Source organism: Eschrichtius robustus, chromosome 9 (assembly GCF_028021215.1).
Source record: "Eschrichtius robustus isolate mEscRob2 chromosome 9, mEscRob2.pri, whole genome shotgun sequence".
Taxonomy (NCBI): Eukaryota; Metazoa; Chordata; class Mammalia; order Artiodactyla; family Eschrichtiidae; genus Eschrichtius; species Eschrichtius robustus.
The window spans coordinates 20,609,289-20,629,117 of record NC_090832.1 but is presented as its reverse complement, the minus strand read 5'-3'; the positions used below and the strand labels follow the sequence as shown (position 1 = coordinate 20,629,117).

The following is a 19,829-nucleotide window of genomic DNA, read 5'->3' as shown; positions in this document are numbered from 1 at the left end:
CCAGATACTCATGAAGAGCATATCAGGGAGGAGAAACCATTTTTTTTCTCTACCCTCTTAGGTTCAATTTCTGGTGGCCTCTGAATTAAGCTGACAAAAGGCAAATTAGCAGAGAAAAGAGTTTATTTATGGATGCAATCTGCATACAGTGATGAGTAACTCAGAAAGGAGGTTGGAATTTGGGGCTTATATATTCAATTTAGCAGGGGAAAGGAACTGGGGAGAAAAGGCTCCTATGAGAAGAACCAGTAGGTTTCTTTAGGAAAGATATGTGTTTCTTTAGGAGAACAAACATGAGATAAGAAAGTTTGTGATAATGTTTGTTTGTGCAGGTGCTAGTGGTTTTTCTGTCTTCTTCATAGCCCTGCAACTCTCCTAAGAGGATTTATGGTAGCCTCATTTCCAAGAAGATGCTACTTTTAAGTCAGATAAAGGAAGCTCTGACAAGGCTTCTTTCTGCATTTGTTGACTCTCAGATGTCTTCAGCTTAAGATAAGCTTTGTACCAACTCTAGGTTTCTGAGTGAGTCCCCACGGGGAAAAAGGGCAAATTTACACTGAAGAAAGAAAGACTCAAGGTTAAAGAGGGGGAAGACTCAGTAGATTGTGAGGTGGAGATGTTATTCACAGTTAAACTATTTCTCTGTTCTTTGGAAATCTGATTAGGACTTCTAAAGTTTAGCACCTCTTCAGAGCACTTCTGCTCTCAGAGGATTTATTCTGAATGAGCATCTATATCTACCGAACATGAGTAGAATTATTCTGGAGCCTACACTGATCTGGCTACATCAAGGCTGAGGCTCCAGGGTCCATGACAGTCACATTTTATATCTAGGTTTTAATCTTTAGCTGTAATGCTTTTTGAAATAGATAAAGCAAATTATTTCATCTATAGTTTCATGATATAATTGCTCAAATAAAAATCTATTGTTTCAAATATTAAGTAATAACTGGGCATCAGGTTTCTGAGTGATCCATCGGGGGATAATTTTGCATGTATCTTAAAAATTTGAATAAAAATCTTATTTACATATTTTCTGTGTGACAGTTATTATTTTATACATTCCTTTATTTAAATATATTACTATTTTTTTCCAGTCATCAAACACAGACAACCTGTTGGGATCATCCTAAAATGACTGAACTCTTTCAATCTCTTGGTGAGTGTTATTTTAGTTAATAGTAATGAATTAACCTAAACAACTGAGAGTTGTATATTCTTAAATGGACACTAGTCACCATCTTTCCTTACGTGGCATGTTATGTTTAAAGGATCATGTCATGGGCATGTGAAAGCAGTTGAATTTCTAAGGTCAATGCAATAAACAGATTTTACCTTTCTTCTTAAGAGAATGCAGGGTTTGAAATGGTGAGGGCCAAAGAAGGTTGATTTTAAAAGTAGTGTAATTTGTTTTACCTCTCTCATACTGAGTCGTCTTAAACTTCAGCTTTGAGTGAAAACAAAAACAATTAGAGTACAGCAGCCTCTAATCCACTGCTTTAAATGTGCTTTTCACTCACTTTATATTTAGTAAATATTATTAAATTAGCTTGCCTCGTTTCATTTTGTCTAAGTTGTCATTAAAAGCTAAATTCATTTTAATATAAAAATGCATGAAAACACGTGAGATGAGAATTAGGACCTTGTAGATTTCTAGTAGAATGTGACTTTGAACTGATTATTTAGCTGCTTCCCTTAGGTCATTCCAGTGGCTTTGAAAGAGTTTTCTTTTGGGGGGGGCTAAGTTGCTGCTGGAGAGGAAGAGTGGCACCCCAAAGCTCTCATGCCCACTCCCATTTCAGCAAGGAGGGGGCACTCCTTTTCATCTCTTTCAATATCAGGCTTCTGTGTGAGCTTCTGTTTGGGTAGGTGAGGACAGCTGCAAAGGTTATCAAGCAAGAGAAAAGCCACTGGATTGTTTAGCTGGTAAAACGAAGGGGCCAATGTTGATGATTTCTGAGTTTTCTTCTAACTCTTCTAGTCTCTCATACGGATACTCTGTCTTTAAGGAGACAGAGAAAGAAATTCCAGTGTCTTTTCTTTCTCAACTTGATGCTAAATCTTTAAGTAATTTTTTAAAAATTAGGATAAAATTGACATATGACATTATATTAGTTTCAGGTGTACAACGTAATTGTTCGATATTTGTATATATGTGAAATGATCACCACAGTTAAGTCTAATTAACATCCATCATCAAACATAGTTACATATTTTTTTTTCTTGTGATGAGAACTTTTAAGATCTACTCTTTTAGCAACTTTTAAATATACAATACAGTGTTATTAACTGGAGTTAATCTATTGTTTCTAAAGATTTGAGTATTGATTATAGTATAATTTTAACCAGATTGATAAAAGGGCAGAAGAAGCAAATAGATCAGGACAGAAGGAGCATAGAAATAAGACTAGCTTTGTGAGTAGTGAGATGGACAGCCTAGTTGACAGAAAACTGATTGTCCTTGGGGAAAATGCCCTGGAGGAGGATCCCTCTTAGCTGTAGAGAAGGCAGGGCCCTCAGCCTACAGTGGGATGTATTTATTAGGCCATGGAAAGTCAACAGGCTATGTTTCCTTTTCCTCATTTCCCTCCGTTTCCTATTTGAAAATGCTTTCTTGAAATCTGTGTAGCACTGCTTTGGAAAGTATCTCACCATGGTGCTAATGAACATTTAATTATTTTCTTAAATGTTGTAGATTTTAGGAATAGACCTTTTCATGTGAACAGACATAATACTTTTCCATCACTGAAGTAAACAAATATATTCTTGCCACGCAATGTAAGTTAAATCATAAGCATGCTTTTGAATGTGTTCCATTTTCCATTTCAGCTGACCTGAATAATGTACGTTTCTCTGCCTACCGTACAGCCATCAAAATCCGAAGACTACAAAAAGCACTATGTTGTGAGTTTATTCTGCCAAAGTTAATCACTCTGTTGTTTGGATTGCCTTTCTTGTTTTTTTTTTTTTTTAAGACAAAGATAAATGAAGAGGGTGATGTGTTTGTGGAGTTAATCTGATTTTCAGTGTACTTCACTCAAGGAGTTGGCTGTGTTTCTGTGAATGCCTTATTATTTGCCCCATCAGCATGCGTGCAGTAGTAAAATCAATGAACATATGCCATTCTCGGTTGGAGAACGAAATTAACCAAAATACAGGAGTCACATTAAAAGCTTTTTCAAAAATTATGCTGCCACCCAATTTAAAAGGATTAAATCAAGGAATCAGAGTAGTAGGTCATTGCCTTTTTAGTACTTTGGATTCATTTGGAAGTGTAGGATTCCAAACAGTTTGAATCAATGCAATCATATGGTAAAGAAACACTGAAAAATGGCATTCCTGATCCAAATTTGAACTGGTACCTAGAATATTAGATAAAGGGCTCTGTGTTCATTTAAACATGTCTTGAGACATTTAATGTTATCAACATGAACTTTAACCTGTAGAGAGTATGTTCAGAGTGATAGTCTGTGATAGTTTTACTAAAGGATTATGCCTTTCCCCATACCTAAATTTAAGTATATATATGAATGCTTGTAATAGAATATAGATTTAAGCTGTCTGCATTCTACTTGTGGTTGCAGTTTTAATGATTGAGTCTACTCAAAGAACATTTAGGCTTTGTCAGGTAGTTAATATGGAAAGTAACATTTGCCTATACGTTTACAACAGCATAATTTGAATAATTCCAAATAGTCTTGTTTGCTGCCTTTTGTTAACAGTTGTTGTACGTCTAGGCTGTTCAGTGAAGCTTTGCAGAATACCCTTAGAAAAATGATATATTAAGGTTAAAGACCTGCTCTGTTAAGTCAGTAGAAATTAGAAGTACATTTTAAGCTGGTCACATGAGGAGAGCTGAGGAAAGAGAAGTGTAGAATCATTCCGAGAAAATATAGTAACGCAAAGCTTTAGAATAAGAAAAACAAGCTACGTGTGGAAGAGCTGTCTGAAGGGCTGAAAAACACCTCCAGATTAGGGGATGGACGAGAGGCTGAGATGGCCTGGAAGCCCGTAATCCTCGGAGCCCCAGAGATCATTGGCAGGTTGTAGTGGTCACAGCAAGTATGGCAGAGTGACCAGTCCCAAAATATAAAGCCAGCACACTCTGGCTAGTGATCTGTATGTTGAGCCGTAAGGGAATAGGAAGTGAATTAGGAGCACTCAGAAGGGATTTCAGTGAGCTCAGTCGGGCCAGGGTGACAGCAGTTTTGAAAGAGGCTCAGCTGCATGTCCAGAGTCCAGCTGACAGACCTGGAAGGGCTTCTCAGGCCTGATGAGCTATAAAATGAGGACAAATGACTCAGCCACAAAATCTCCATTGATGGGAGACTGCTCTTATCACTGTGAACATGGGCCCAGTTTTTAGTAATACTTCTGGGCAGATAAACATATTAACGCATTTGCTGTTTTCTTCTGTGGGTTTTTTCGAGTCCTAAAGAAAAAACTCCATCCTTCAGCTCATCCCTCCAAACCAGAGGGGAGCAGAAGAGAGATGCCTCCCACCTCTAAGCTAAACGGCATTTAGTAACGCACACTTAGAAATACGCTGGGTTGTGTTCGATTGTAAACGTTCGCGGTGATGTCCTTAGGGCCACCTGGCTACCACTTTCCCCGCTGCCTCCTGACCCCACTGCCCTCCTAGCGGGGCCTTGGCACCACTGATCCAGCTACCTGTTTATGATTAATCTGCTTCCTCCTCTCCCATCCTGTCTGTTTACTCGAAGTGCCCTGACCCTTCTTCCTCTGCAATCGTCTGTAACCCTTTAGTCCTCCCCAATTCTGTTAAAAATTTACTTCTTTTGGAAACATTTACAAGCTAATCCCACCTGCCTCCAGTTTTTCCAGAACTTTATGATGGCCTGTAACGACTTTTTCTCCCATCAGCACCTCTTGCGTGGCTTTGTGTGACAGATAATGTGAGGAGGATTGCCCCATCTGTGTTGACACCTGCCTTAGGTCAACGGTTGCCTCTCATTTCATGTAAATCTCCCCCCAGCACAGTGTCCTAACAAAGAGGGCACACTGTTTTTACTGTCATTGTTCATTTATGTATCGGACTCCAAGACTGTGCAAGAGATAAAACAATATAAAAAGACTTGGTTCCCACACTCAAGGAACGTAAATTCGGAGATAGCACGTTACATGTGGACACAACCCCCCTGCTTACAACAGATCCTGCTGCCCTCGGCACAGAACGGCCTTTGCCTTGGCCGGTCTCTCCATTCACCTCGTTCACCACAGCCCACGGTGGGCTCTCACAGTTCTAGTGGACATTGAAATGGCGACCTCTGTATTTTGTTCCTCTTGCCTGAAGAGCTCCTGTCTTAGCTCTTTGTGGCTGGTGCGTTCTTTTCCTTTTTAGGTCCTCGTTTAACTCACCCATCTCTAATGAGTCTTTCTTGGCTACTCTACTCCAAACTAGGTCACTCCTGATTTTCCATGTCATAGATTCCGTTCTTTCCTTATGTGGCACTTGTCATAATATTTCATATTCTGTGTATTTACTTACTTACCATCTGTCTCTCCAAATGAGCTAAGCTTTCATGTGAGGGCTGAGTCTGCTTTCTTCTCCACTTCAGGCCTCATACAATCTCTGGCACAGAGCAGTCTCCTAGGACACAAGTGAATGATTTTTTTTTTAATAAATTTATTTATTCATTTATTTATTTTTGGCTGCATTGGGTCTTCGTTGCTACGCACGGGCTTTCTCTAGTTGCAGCAAGCGGGGTCTACTCTTTGTTGCAGTGCACGGGCTTCTCATTGCGGTGGCTTCTCTTTGTTGTGGAGCACGGGCTCTAGGTGCACGGGCTTCAGTAGTTGTGGCACGCAGGCTCAGTAGTTGTGGCTTGCGGGCTTTAGAGCACAGGCTCAGTAGTTGTGGCACACGGGCTTAGTTGCCCTGCGGCACGTGGGAACCTTCTGGACCAAGGATCGAACCCATGTCCCCTGCATTGGCAGGCGGATTCTTAACCACTGTGCCACCAGGGAAGTCCCCACGAGTGAATGCTTTGAGTTTGAAAATTATCGGAGTACTCCAGGAAATATGTATAGGATTTATAGTAGCACTTATTAATAGTAACATTTGTTTCATTTTGGCATATTCATAAATATGATATACAGCAGCAAAAATAAATAAACTTGAAATCAGCATCAACATGGTTGAATCTTAGAATTATAAAGTTGCGTGAAAAAAATCAAGTAGCAGAAGAAATTTGTACAATTTGATTCCATTTATTTATATAGTTCAAAACCAGGCAGAACTAAGTGCTCTGTTATTTAGGGACACATATATACTTTCAGAAATTAAAAGTGAAATACAAAGATTAGTGGTTCTCCCTGTGATTGTGAGGGGATGTAATTAAGGAGATTTTTCCAGCGAGCTTCCAACATACAGTGATAGCCTGTTTCTATAGCTGTGTAATGAATTAATGGGAGCTTGTTCTATTATTTTTCTTTAGACCACACATATGTATTATACATATTCTTTTGTGTTTTGATTTAAAAACTTTATGTGCTAGTCAGCAACAGAGAAGTCAAAGGGAAATACTGGCAGAGATTCCCTTCATTGTGAAGAGTAAGGCAAAGCTTCCTTGACTAGGAAGCATATCAGCCAGGATCTAAAAGCCACACAGGATTTAGGCACATGGCTGTAATCAAGGGTAAGAAGGAAGGGAGTTATATTCATAAGAATCAAAGGCTTGGATGGAGTTCAGGGAACATCATGTAATAATGGAGTCTAAATGGAGTAGCTTATGAGCTAGTTTGTCCAGTATTCTGAAATGTCCTTAAAATTGGTTTAGGTCCAGTTTCAAGGTCTTTTTTTTTTTTTTTTTTGAGCTGGTTATTTTATTTATTTATTTTTTTAAAGTCACTTTTTTTTAAAATTATTTATTTATTTATTTAATTTTGGCTGTGTTGGGTCTTCGTTTCTGTGCGAGGGCTTTTCTTTCTAGTTGCGGCAAGCGGGGGCCACTCTTCATCGCGGTGCGCGGGCCTCTCACTATCGCGGCCTCTCCCGTTGCGGAGCACAGGCTCCAGACGTGCAAGCTCAGTAGTTGTGGCTCACGGGCCCAGTTGCTTCGTGGCACGTGGGATCTTCCCAGACCAGGGCTCGAACCTGTGTCCCGCGCATTGGCAGGCAGATTCTCAACCACCGCGCCACCAAGGAAGCCCCAAGGTCATTTTTAATGAAATCTTCTCTGATTCCCTCAGTTTTTTGTTCCTCAAGCTCTCACAATGTTGTGTTTAATGTTTGGATATTTTCTTTATAGACTGGGGTGCTATAGAACAGTTTTCTGTTTTGTGTAAGTTAGGACATAGGGCCAATCGTGGATGTATGCATTAGGCAATATCTAAGATCAAAGGACCAAGGGAAGAGAGGACAAGTAAAGAGTTCAGGTGAAAGGTGATGGAGGCTGAGCATAGGAGGGGAGATGAGGGTATGGATTTGTAAGGAGGAAGGAGAGCTAATAATTGGGGGGATTTGGTACTTGATAGATTGCAGAGTGTGCAAGAAGGAGAGTGGTAGGATATCTTGGGATTTGCAGACTCATGGTCTGTGTAGTAACAGCATTACTGGATTTCTGCATAACAAAAAGGCAAGACCTTTATTTGGACATATTAAGGTGGAGATTCCTGGAAGACGCTAATATAGCTCTGGTTGGGAACAAAGCAGCAGGAATGTGGATCAGGTATTCAAGCAGGAGATCAGGATGAGAAAACAGAACCTGGAGTCATCCAGAGAGAAGTAATAACTGTAGTAATGAAAGTGAATGAGAGCATCAGCTTTATAGAGGGAAAGGGCAGACATGAGACCTTGAGTGCCACTGACTTTTCTGAGCTGTCCGGGGAAGAGGAGATAGGAAATGTGCTAAGAAGGGACAGTCAGACAGAGAGGAGGAGAGTCATAGAAGCCCAAGGTCGGATGCTAAACAGTGTGTGTTTTTGCAGAACAGGAGAATGATGATCCAATTCCATTCAACCCCCTTTGCCTCATTGTGGGCTTAAAGAAAAGCCTGAAAGTTGGTAGAAAGTGATTCTGCTATTTGTTTCATTTGCTGCATGACTGAGCTGTCATTTGTCTCCCTTTGAAAAGAGAAAATCATAATTTTCTGTGACTTAAATGTAGTCAGTCTTTAAAGGTACCTAAATGTGACGCACTTCAGGGAGATGTATTCCTGGCTTAAGCACGAAGGCAAAGTGTCAGAGTAAATCACTAAAAATTGAAGACATGATGGTCTGTGGGATGTGGCAAATTACTGTCACAGCTACAAAGTGTATCACAAAGGAGGCTTTTCCAGAAGAAATACAAGAACAGCCTGATTCAGGAAATGGTCTTTTTGGAATTTGGTCTTTTGTCACCCTTAGGCCATGTAGGGATGTAATAGTGCTGTGTTGCTGGGATAATTAGTGTTGAAATTCAGAAAACTTAGAGCATTTTGGCAGTATTTGAATATGTTTCTTTATATCTGTGAGGAATTATAGTTCTGTGGCCACTGTCATTTATTAAGCACTTCTCTTTGTCAAGTACTGTGAAGAATGAATTTGAATTTTACTCCTGCCCTCTGGAAGTTTATAATTGAAAATAGTGTACAGCGCCAAGAAATGAGGTACAAATGACAATCAAAATTCCAGATGGTTCTTTTTTTTTTTTTTCTGACACCATCTCGAACTCACGTGAAGCTTATACAGGTTACTTTTGTAATTAGCTGAAATTTTACCAGTGATGTATTTGACATCTAAAGAAAATGGACTCATCTTTTGTCCACACGTGTGTGTTCTATATTTGTGTCTTTCTCTCTTTTAAAAAAAATGACTTCTCTGTTGAGTTGTTTTAAAAATAATTTTAATCTGCATAAGTTTAAAGCAGTTCTTTTCCATTGTAGATAACTTGGGGGAAAAAAATCATTCTATGGTATTTAAGCAGCTAGACACATTTCATAAATGTCTTTAAAGAATTCAAAATTAGTGGTTATTCAATGGTTAAAAATAGAAGAATACAAAGGAAGCTATTTGTTCATTTTACTTAACTATCAAAATATCTCATACTTTTGAGGGAACAGTTGTGTATCATGCAAAGAGAAAGTAGTTGTTTATATATTAAAAAAAGTTTTCCCAAGTTTATTTTTTTAACGTTAAAAAGTTAAGTATGGAGATGGGGAAGAATTTTATAAAGCAGTCATTTCCATGAGCAGACCTTAAGTTCATGTGGTTCTGTAATTTTCCAAACCTATATGTTTAGATTTAGAAGAGTCACCTCCACACTCAGTAAATATATAGATACATGGCAGTTTGATAATCTAATATGTTTTCCTGTTTTCAGTTAGCTAATGAAGGACTCAAAGTTGATTGAAAGGAAAGATTATGTAATGTTCTTCTCTTTGTCTAAACTCTTCCTCCTGGCCTTGGAGGGCGCCCCCTAGGCCAACATGGCCTGCCCCCTGAGCTCTGTGCGTTTACTCACGGTAACGATGTGCCACCCATGTGTGACCACACTGCCATCATCGGTTCTCAGAGCTGCCTAGACTTCCTTGAATTCTTGTCTTTTTTCAAGCAGTTCTCTCTTCCTGGAATTCTTTCCTTGCTTTATATGGATCTCTTGTATCTTAGCTATTTTTTAAGGTCCATTTCAAATCCCACCTTCCCAGGGAGCTTTTTCTAGGCTCCTTCCACTCCCCTAGCAGTAATAGTTCTCGTAGAAATTTATGTCTTCTTCTTTTAGGGCATTTCCACCCCCTTTAGTGAAGTTATCAGTATGCTTATCCTGCTCCTCAGACTGGCCACTTTCAAGAGCAGGGCTCCACTTTATCCTTATGTGCCCACCCTGCATAGTCTAGCACCAGCCATGCCCACTGTAGAGGTTCTGTCCATGAAGGGTAAGGAATGGGAGCAAATACATGAAGAGCCGTGGATGGGTGGACCTGTACTGTGAACCTCCTATAATCCTACCTAGCTACAAGTTGCCTATGTGCCAAAGGATCATGGGAAGCAACCCAGGTTAGAGCCAGATTTTGAGGGACTTACAGACCAGGCTTGATTCAGTAGGTGGTGGAGAACTATTATTTTTCTCCAAACCTGTTTTATTAACAGAATATCTTCAGTGAACTTTGTATCTCATGATGTACATGTGGAGAAACTGTTTAAGAATGATCAGTTACACAGTGGTATAAAGGATGAATGAGAGAGTGGTGAGCTGGCTGCTCTCAAAAGTTAGGAGAAAGAGCAATGTCGTATTTTAGATGTTCTACCGTTAGGATTAGACTTAGAGATTTATGCTTTCCTACATTTAAAAGTACAAAGAAGCTGAAGAGAGGAAAGCCAGAAAAGTAAAGTAGGAAAAATTTATATTCCAAAGAGTGAAAAGTGAGGTCATATTGAAAAGTAGCAGAGTTTAGATTCAAAAGCATAAACATAAGAGATGTGGATAAAAGAAGAGTTTAGAGATGTAAGAATGGAAATGCTATTTATTTCTTTAAAAATTGAAATTAGCTAAAAAGGATAGATTCTTAAATTGAAGAATCAAGCTAAAAACTCAAGACTGGCAGTGGTTTTGTTTCAGTGTTGTTCTATAATGTAATGACTGTGCATATTCCTTTTTCTCACCTGATTAGTGGATCTCTTAGAGTTGAATACAACAAATGAAGTTTTCAAACAGCACAAGCTGAACCAAAACGATCAGCTTCTTAGTGTTCCAGATGTCGTCAACTGTCTGACAACAATTTATGATGGCCTTGAACAAATGCATAAAAATCTGGTCAACGTTCCTCTCTGTGTCGATATGTGTCTCAACTGGCTACTCAATGTATATGATACGTAAGTGCATTTTTTCCCATTAAAATACAGTCATTGGGTGAAATATGTTGATAGTGCAAAATGTCTAAATTTTTACAGTGAATTTTTAAGAAAATACTTTCTTTCAAAGTCCTTTTCCCAGTGGAAATATTTATGTTAATTGTTGAAAAGGAACGACTTTCCAAAAATTGAGCTCTTAACCAACAATAGAACAAAAAAGAATGTCCATCTATGATTTTAAGATTTTGCTTCAGTTTATAAAGCCTGTCAAATTTGTAGTGTTTTTAGTCACCATGCTAGGGGAAACCTAATGGAAAGAAGTCCAATTTCCTTCCTCCATAATGTTTTATAGTATTTCTTTTTTCAAAAGACAAAATTCTGTAGTTATTGTTATTAATTTTAAAATTTGTTGGCTCGTAATAATCCACTCTGCATTTCTTGTATGACAACTTAAGAGCAATTTGGCAATTAAAAGGATTTAATTTCTCTTTTGGTATTAGCTTTATTTATTACAGTGGTGGTTATGTGTATATATGGTGTTTTAAATAATTTATACTATAGGACACTCCAATATCTGTAATTTAATTAGATGCTCACTGTTACATAAAGAGCACTCCCAGCTTTCAGCAAAACTCATTTGCCATTAATCTGGCTTTTTTAAATGTGACGATGCGTTTGTAAAATAATCAATTCTAGAAGGACCTGCTGTGGGCTGACATTTCTGAAACATTAAGAATTATTCATTCTTCTGGTAGGGGGTTAAAGTATGCAAAGATGAAATAAGAAAATTAGAACTATTGTTTTTCTGTCAGACTCTAAATTTTATTTTCTGTTAATTAGCTGTATGAAAATTTGTGCTTATCAGTTTTTTATTGATTTAGAAAGAAGATGGATGATAGTTCATAAATGCACGCATGGTTTAGCAGCTGACTGATTCTGTATAAGAAGTAAATGATAGATACAAGAGCTTTCAAGAGCTTTCAGTTAATTAAAATTTCATTTATTCTTTTGATTAGAAAAGTCTTTTATCTTTCAATACTGACAAATATCATAACAATGTCTTTTTAAAAAATAATCAAATAGCCATTGTGTGCTTGAGGCTCTTAATAAACTTACTGAAGAACAGATAGCATGGATCTCTGTTACCATGATGAATGTGGGCTTTACTATCTCCCTGTGTGATATCTTTCAGTACATTTCATTTTAACGCAAATTTTTATACTCCTAGGGTAAAATATGACTGTTAACATTAATTCACTGTTAAGTTGATCTTCAATTTTTTAACCCTCTAAGAGACATTTTCTATAGTAGTCACTAAAATAACCGGTCAATTAGGTGTTTTAACTACAAAGCCTATAACTTAATTTTATGTCCCAGGAAGAATGCTAAAGTCATGGGATACTTAGTTAAGGACTTCATTAAGCTCTATGGAGTATGGTAGAGCCAGAGGTGTGTATTTTGAGCCATGTTTTAAGGAAGAACTGGAGAAGATGTTAAATCACCCTGCTTCGGCATTATCTGTGGCTCTAGCACTCTACTTGGGCTGCCTTAACAAAGTGTCACAGACTAGTTGGCTTAAACAACAGAAATTTATTTCTCATAGTCCTGGAGACCGGAAGTCCAAAGTCAAGATGTCAGCAGGGTTGGTTTCTTCTGAGGCCTCTCTCCTTGGCTTATAGATGGCTGTCTTCCCCCTGTGTTCCCACATGGTCTTTCTTCTGTGTGTGTCTGTGTCCTAATGTTCTATAAGAACACCAGTCATATTGGATTAGTCCCCACCCTAATGACTTCATTTCAACTTAATTACCTATTTAAAGACTTTCTCCATATATAGTTGCATCCTGAGGTACTGGGAGTTAGGACTTCAACACATGAATTTTAGGTGGATGTAACTCAGCCCATAACACATCCATATGCTGTTTTCGCTGGACAGCCCAAAGGGAATAGTGCCACTTAGTTGGGAAGGAAGCAGGATGTGAAACATCGTAATTCATATTCTAGGGAGTTAAATGTTGGCATATTTTCACTTTCTACCATCAAATGTGAACACATGAGAAATGCAACACAGAGATACTGTTTCTTATTTAGAAAGACAGTATCTTGAAATTTTCCTTTTTAAAGGACAAAAAGCTTTTAGGATTTATCTCCCTTCCATGCCAAAGAAATATAGCAAAGACCATGCTAGGTTAGGACAGTGTCCGTTCAGTCGAGTTTTCCACCTTGGAGAGGAATATCATGAATTAACCTAAGGAAAAAGTACAGTTACTCATATGATGGTAGTCTCAGAGGGGCAGAGTTGATTACCTAAATTTCTCTAGCAACTATGACTTATTTCTTTATCCAAACAAGTTATTAACTGTTTTCAAGTCATTAGTTTCCTTTGAGAATCTGATGGAATTATGATCTACTCCATCCAATGCACCAGGATGTTATGGACCCCTAAGAAGTCTCTGAACCTTGGAAATGGTACCATGATCTAACCCGTCCATTCATTCAGTTAATCTGACATTCATCTATTAACCATATATTTTTTACTGCATTGCTTTGTGCAGTATTTTTTACTGCACTGCTTTGGTTGCAGCCAGACCTGGTATTTTCAGCCCTTGAAATATATTCAACGAGCTCTTGAAATAAATGAGTGATGCACACACAGGAGATCCTAGAATTCTAGAAGCAGCAGGACTTTGAGGATCTTCCATTCTGCCCTCTTCATTTTACTGATTGAGAAATTGACCCAGTGAGATAAGACAACTTATCCATAGCCACCTACTGCATATTAGTAGTAGATATGGAACTATATTCAGCTTTTTTGATAATCACTTGATTATTCCTACCATACTGCCATATCTAAGAAAGATAGTACTTTATAAATTATATTGTTTACTATTTCTTTCAGCTTTTAACATGTACCCAACTCCTAATATTCTGAATTGTCTGAAAAGAGAGCCTATTTTCTTCTGTTGTAGAGGACAAGAATCCAAATTTTTGGTTCTGGTTGCTTTAAAACTTGACAGCAGCTTAACTTTTGGCATCTCAATTTCTCATCTGAAAAATTGAGATAAAAATATCTGCTCTGCTTCACATACATAAGTGATTGTGAAGGGCAAATGAACTAATAAATATATAGAAAGGACTTTATAAACTATAAAGATAAAATTGATTCCATTTATAAGTTCACAGCCTCTCTCAGTCTTCATCTTCCTGGGCTAAAAAGTCTTAATTCCACAATCTTCCTTCTAAATTTAGTGGAAATTAAATTTGTTTAAATCAAGATTTAAAGCAGTAGTCTGGATTTCTTGGTTTAAATATTTTTGTCCCTGCAGAGAATATTAACCTCATTTGATACAGTGTTAAGTCATTTTTCCCACTATTCCAAGGTGGATATAATTTTATTTATAAGGTACATATCTTTCTGGTTGAATTAATTTCAAGAGTTACTTATGAAAACTATCAGGGAATCAAATACTTAAATATTGTGTTATGTCACTCACAATAAATTTCATTGACTCCCTCTTACCTTTCAAATTCTGATATCTTATTTAACATCAAAGCCCTCTATCATCTGGCTCCCTATAACCTGGACAACTTTAGCAACCATTTACTCTTGATGCAAGTTCTCACTGTACCTGATGAATCCTGCCTCTGGTGCTCACATCCCCTTCCTCTGTCCCCTTGTCTGGGCTTTTCCTATGATAATCTACTTTCTCTTAGTCAGGACAGTCCAGCTGTGTCGTGCCTTCAGTGTCTGATTTTAGACTTATCTTCTCTATCAAATGTTGTGAGACTAATAACTACTCAGACTAACCACCAGTCATTAATGACTAGTCAGCCACAATTACCTCATTTATTTCCATGCGTAAGATTGGTCTAATATTTTCTTATGATTCTCTAGTTGTTTCCTTGTCTCACCTCTCCAGCTAGTCATGGGTAGGAATCATGTCTTACACTTTTCTCTTGGTTCCTATGGAACATAGACCAATGCTGGGATCACAGTAAGCCATCATAATCGTTGATGCTGCCATGAATGGATGGTTGCCATTTTCAGTAGTCTTCCTGATGATGTTCCTTTCTGGTGTTGTCACCAAAGACTGGAGATCAGCCTCCAATACGTACCAGTTTGATCTTTTTTTCCCTTAAAGGATTACTTAGTCCTTAGCCACAGTCATGTACTAGTCTATTTGCACAGCCTTTTGTTATTTTCTTCAAGTCTATTGTCTGATTGTGTACAGAGAATAAAATTTCCTGATTTTTGGAGGGAAGAAAACATGGTCTATTTTCGTGTGATAATTAGGAAACACCTAAAAAATATGAAGTAGAAACACACTTCACAGCATGGCTCAGTTTAAGGTTAATTTGGAACTAGTATTTCGATAATTGTGGGAAACTGGAATGAGTATATAAACTTTAGGTTTCTGCTTATAATGGCTATATTTATTTTAAAATTTAAGTATTAGTTATTTTATAGGTCAATTCTGAATGTTGTACACGTACATAGCAAGGGTTCAATATGTTTGTTGGGTATGATTTAGTATAGATTATAAACTCTAGGCTATTGAGGGACTATTTTGAAAATACATTTTACCAATCCCTAAGCATGTTTTCCTTTTTTATTTATTTCATACTTTATATGTCATTGTATGTTTACAGAAACTTAATTGAGTATTTATAATTTGAGAATGAAAGATATCAATTAGTCGTAATAGTAAAAATATCAACGAGCCAGACTTAAATACAGTTTGACAATAAGGATACTTAAAATTAAAGTTACATGGTACAAATATTTATATGTTTTTAAATAGTATGAATTACTAAATTTTAAGTATTCATGTAATTATGTAAACATTTAGTTATAGGTTTTGAATGTGTTGTACTTGTGTATTGAAAACATACCATAAGAAAATTAACAGTAAAAACTGAAACTGAAAACTGATCCTGTTTATATGAAATAATAAAGATAGAAATCTTTATATCTTGATTTTTTTCTGGACTGTGTGTTATTTCATAGCAAGGATCATGGATTAATTTTTGTAGCTTCTGCATTTCCCTTTCCCCAGCCCCAGGATCTAGTACAGTGTGACATTTGGTAAACAACTCATTTATTCTTTGATAAAAGAATAAATATAACTCTATGCTTTTAAAGATAAAATTATTCTTCCAGTCAAACTATAAGTGAAATTGAAATGGTCTCTCATTGGCATAATATGAAGCTATTTTCTAGTGTTAATTAATTAATATGTTTTGTATTTAATTATAATTTGATACTTCCCCAAATAAAGATTGCACACCTGTGTGTTTAAGATCATTGACTATTACAATTGCAGTAGTAATTTATAGAAACTGCATTGACAGAGATCAAAATCAATGAAGATGAGAAGTTTTTAAGTATTCAACAAGTTATAAGCCCTCAACCTATAGTTAATTTTCCAGTCAGTTTCCTTACATCTGTTTTTAGATATATCATTATACCTTTCTTGCTGTATTGTCATGCATATTATATATATCTCTAGCTATTATTTTGAATCTTGCATTTATAATTATTAACAGATTTTAATTCATAGTGTTTATAAAAATGAAATATTTTTAGCTTTATAATTAGCATTTTCATTTTACTTTCTTTTGTTCTTCCTAGTTCATATGTTGTACGTAAAGTGACTTCAGGCTGTATATTCTTCCAGACTAAGTCAAATATACTATTAAAATATGTCATGAACTTATGGTATGGGTTTAACATTAATTAATGAAAGTGAATAGAAAGTTGCATTTTTAAGATGCAATTTTTTTTCCGTTTAGCCTCAAGGAAATAGATATTCAGAAATAATTAGCATACTGTATACAGTTTTAAATGCATCTAACACACTGAGATTCTTATAATTTCAGGGGTCGGACTGGAAAAATAAGAGTGCAGAGTCTGAAGATTGGATTGATCTCTCTCTCCAAAGGTCTCTTAGAAGAAAAATACAGATGTATGTAAGACCTTTCTTATACCAATAATGTTTTTAGTAATAATAATGATAATAACAACTTATTAGAGACTTACTTTATATGATTTGCTAGTAATAATAGCTCCCTTTTTTTTTTTAACTCTGATCATACATGTACGAGGCTAGACAAAGGGTGTCAGTGCAAAGTGATGTGAATTTGTGTAAAATGGAAAGCTGATTATAGGATCAAGATGTGAGGTGCATTGATGGAGTAAGAACTGACTGCAGATTATATCTCATTTAATTCATAATTGCCCCATAATGTAGGCATTGTGATTTCCATTTTCCAGCTGAAAAAAATAATTCTTGGGATAGGTTAGAAATCTAGTCAGGGCTGTAGAGACAGTGAATCGTGGGGCTAGAATTAGATCGTAGATATTTCTGACTCTAAAGCCCAAACCTTTTCTATTTCCGTATGTTTCCAATGCTTAGGAAAATCAGCATGTACTAGAACTGTTACAGTCACAGTGAGACAAATAATTATATTTTATAGTATAAGAAAATAAAGTGATATATTTTTTAATTTCATTACATTTGTTCTTATTCACCAGATAAATCAGTGGTGACCTTTTAGCTGTCAGTTAATGAAGGGCATCTTGACATTTGGAAAAGGACAGGTTCGGGAGCCAGGGAGACCTGCCTTCGAATCTCAGCTCTACCACTTAGTGGCTGCTGGATGACTCTGGGCAGGTTACATGATTCCACTGAATACCGACAGCTAAGAGGTAGTCATAAGATTCCCATTTCACATTCCAGGGAGCTGCAATTTAGTGAATTTTCTTCAACAAAGAATGAAGCTAGTAATTCTTGCTTTGAAAGCAACTAGAGATCATATGTGAAAAGTACCTAGAAATAGCAGTTGTTGAATAAATGGTAGCAATTGCTGCTATGTCTCCAAACTCTTAATTACTGTAAATTTTTTAGATTTAATTTTATCCATAAAATGTGGGTAAATGGATCCTGCCATGCATAGCCTCATATGATTCTGTACAGATATATCCATACCTTCGAGGGAGAGGGAGAGGGATATTTCATGAATAGAGAGATACCAAAAACAGGAAGATATTTGATCCCAGGTCCGATAAATTTTAGGTTCTTCATCTTCTGTGAACATACATTTTAAAATACTTTTATTTTCTGGGATGGCTGTGAGGCAATTGTTTTTGAATTCCAGGGCTAGATCATGGTGGCTTGTTTTTTTTTAGATAGTTTGACAAGAATGTCAGCGAAAATGAAACAAAAAGCTGACTGTAGGATCAGGAGGCGAGGTGCCTTGATGGAGTCAGAACCTAGTAAGCCATGCAGAAAAAGGCTTTGCACAGGCTTCTGTTTGGTGGCACTTTATCTAGAATTTAAATTGTCTTCAGCATTATAATTGTCAGAAGATATAATTTTCAAAGCTAAAAAAATTATTTCTATAATGAGTGGGAAAGAAAAATGTTAGTGAAAACATCAGTGTATCAAATTAGAAAAGGACTTTAAAAAAAATCAGCTGTGATTTGGGGTTTTCATGTGTTCCTAAAAGACTTTAGGGTTCTCTGAAAGTAACAATTACGTTACGGTGCTCAACTTACTCTGAGAAGAGTGCGAATCCAACCTCAAAGTTTATCATGAATCTTATTAAAATGCAAGGGTCATCTGTTTTTCTAGATCAACGATTCCTCTTCCCTGTATTTTTCAAGCTGATTATTGGAGTAATCTGAGGCCAAAAGAAAGAGTTACAACATGATGGCTGTAGTTTTAGAGCAAAAACCAAATTCTATGCAATATACAGAAAATGTCTTTTATCTGCACACATACCTTCACACGTATTTCTGAAGCATATAATTTTTCAAATGAAGAGGTATTTCAGCATACATGTACTCATACACTCGTACTACAGTGGACACACTTTCTACAATTGTCGGGAAACAATACTCTGTATAATTCCACATTGAACTTTCAGATTATAGCAGGGGAAGCAGAAGCGCTGCAATGAAAATTTCTGATATTTAATTTAATCCATGAAGTATGCCATTTAGAACTTAATTAAATAAGAAATCTTTGGGTTGAAATCTTTAAATCTTTCCTCAGAGTACTGAGACTCTGGAAATATTCTGGGATTTTGTTTTGTTTTTTACCTTGAGGTCCTTAGCAACTCTGATTCCAGTTTTGATTTCCCCAGTGGTATCAGAACACTTCCTCATTATTATTTTCTTTGTTGGAATTAATATTCAAGACACTTTGCTCTCCAAACTCAATGGCAGAGGTGCTATTCTGGGTCAATGGGTATCCATCTGAACGCTGATTTTGCAATGGCTTACGTCAGTGTCTTTACCCCGGTGACACCTTCTTTTCTCTTTGTGCCTTTTTGAGAATGTCCCTTGATTAGGTTCTAACAACACTCTGGCCTTCCTGCTTGTAACTCAGTGGCTTCCTTGCCCCATCAACAACACATTTACAAAGATCCTTTTGAATGGCCTTTTGCATCTCTTCTGTGATTACTTATTGGGACTTGGGTTTTAGATTGGAACATTCCTCTGATCCATCCCCACATCCTGATACTCCTTTTCGTATCTGACTGTAACATCAACCTGTGAACTTTCATAAGAATTCAGAAATATGTCAGAATGTTAAGGAGTCTTTTCTCTTATGTTTTGTGTGTAGTTTTACCTAAATAGTGGCATAGTAGTATAGCTATCTTCCTCAAAAGAGGAAAGCTGGGCATGATTGATGTTGCTGAACATGTGCACTTCTCTCTACAGATTATTATTATTCATATGCATCAACTTTGTATTGACTTAGGAGGCCTCTTCTCAGGAATGGGTTTACAATGAGAATCATAATAAGAATCCTGGATAAATACTTTCTGGCTATGATAGTCTTATTTTTGACAAATGAAAAGAAGCAAGTAGAACTCTAACCAAATCTAAGAGAACAAATGATAATAAAAATTAAATGTATTTTTATTGAATTTGCTTTCCTTATGTGTGCTTATAATTAAAGTCATACTTCATTATAATTACTGTGTCAGTATCACTGAGCTTGGTTTAGTTGTTTGAAAATTTACTGTTGACA

At 36.7% G+C, this 19,829-nt stretch overlaps 1 protein-coding gene across 6 annotated transcripts in view; it reads left to right on the top strand.

Annotated features, from left to right (window-relative positions):
- UTRN (utrophin) overlaps positions 1 to 19,829 on the top strand; it is a 505,750-nt gene that overhangs the window by 425,817 nt on the left and 60,104 nt on the right. For all 6 annotated transcript variants that reach the window (XM_068550755.1, XM_068550756.1, XM_068550752.1 and 3 more), the window contains 4 exons: positions 1,098 to 1,159; positions 2,830 to 2,904; positions 10,611 to 10,812; positions 16,669 to 16,754. In XM_068550755.1, coding sequence (XP_068406856.1) covers positions 1,098 to 1,159; positions 2,830 to 2,904; positions 10,611 to 10,812; positions 16,669 to 16,754 — 425 coding nt within the window. The remainder of the gene's footprint in view (positions 1 to 1,097; positions 1,160 to 2,829; positions 2,905 to 10,610; positions 10,813 to 16,668; positions 16,755 to 19,829) is intronic.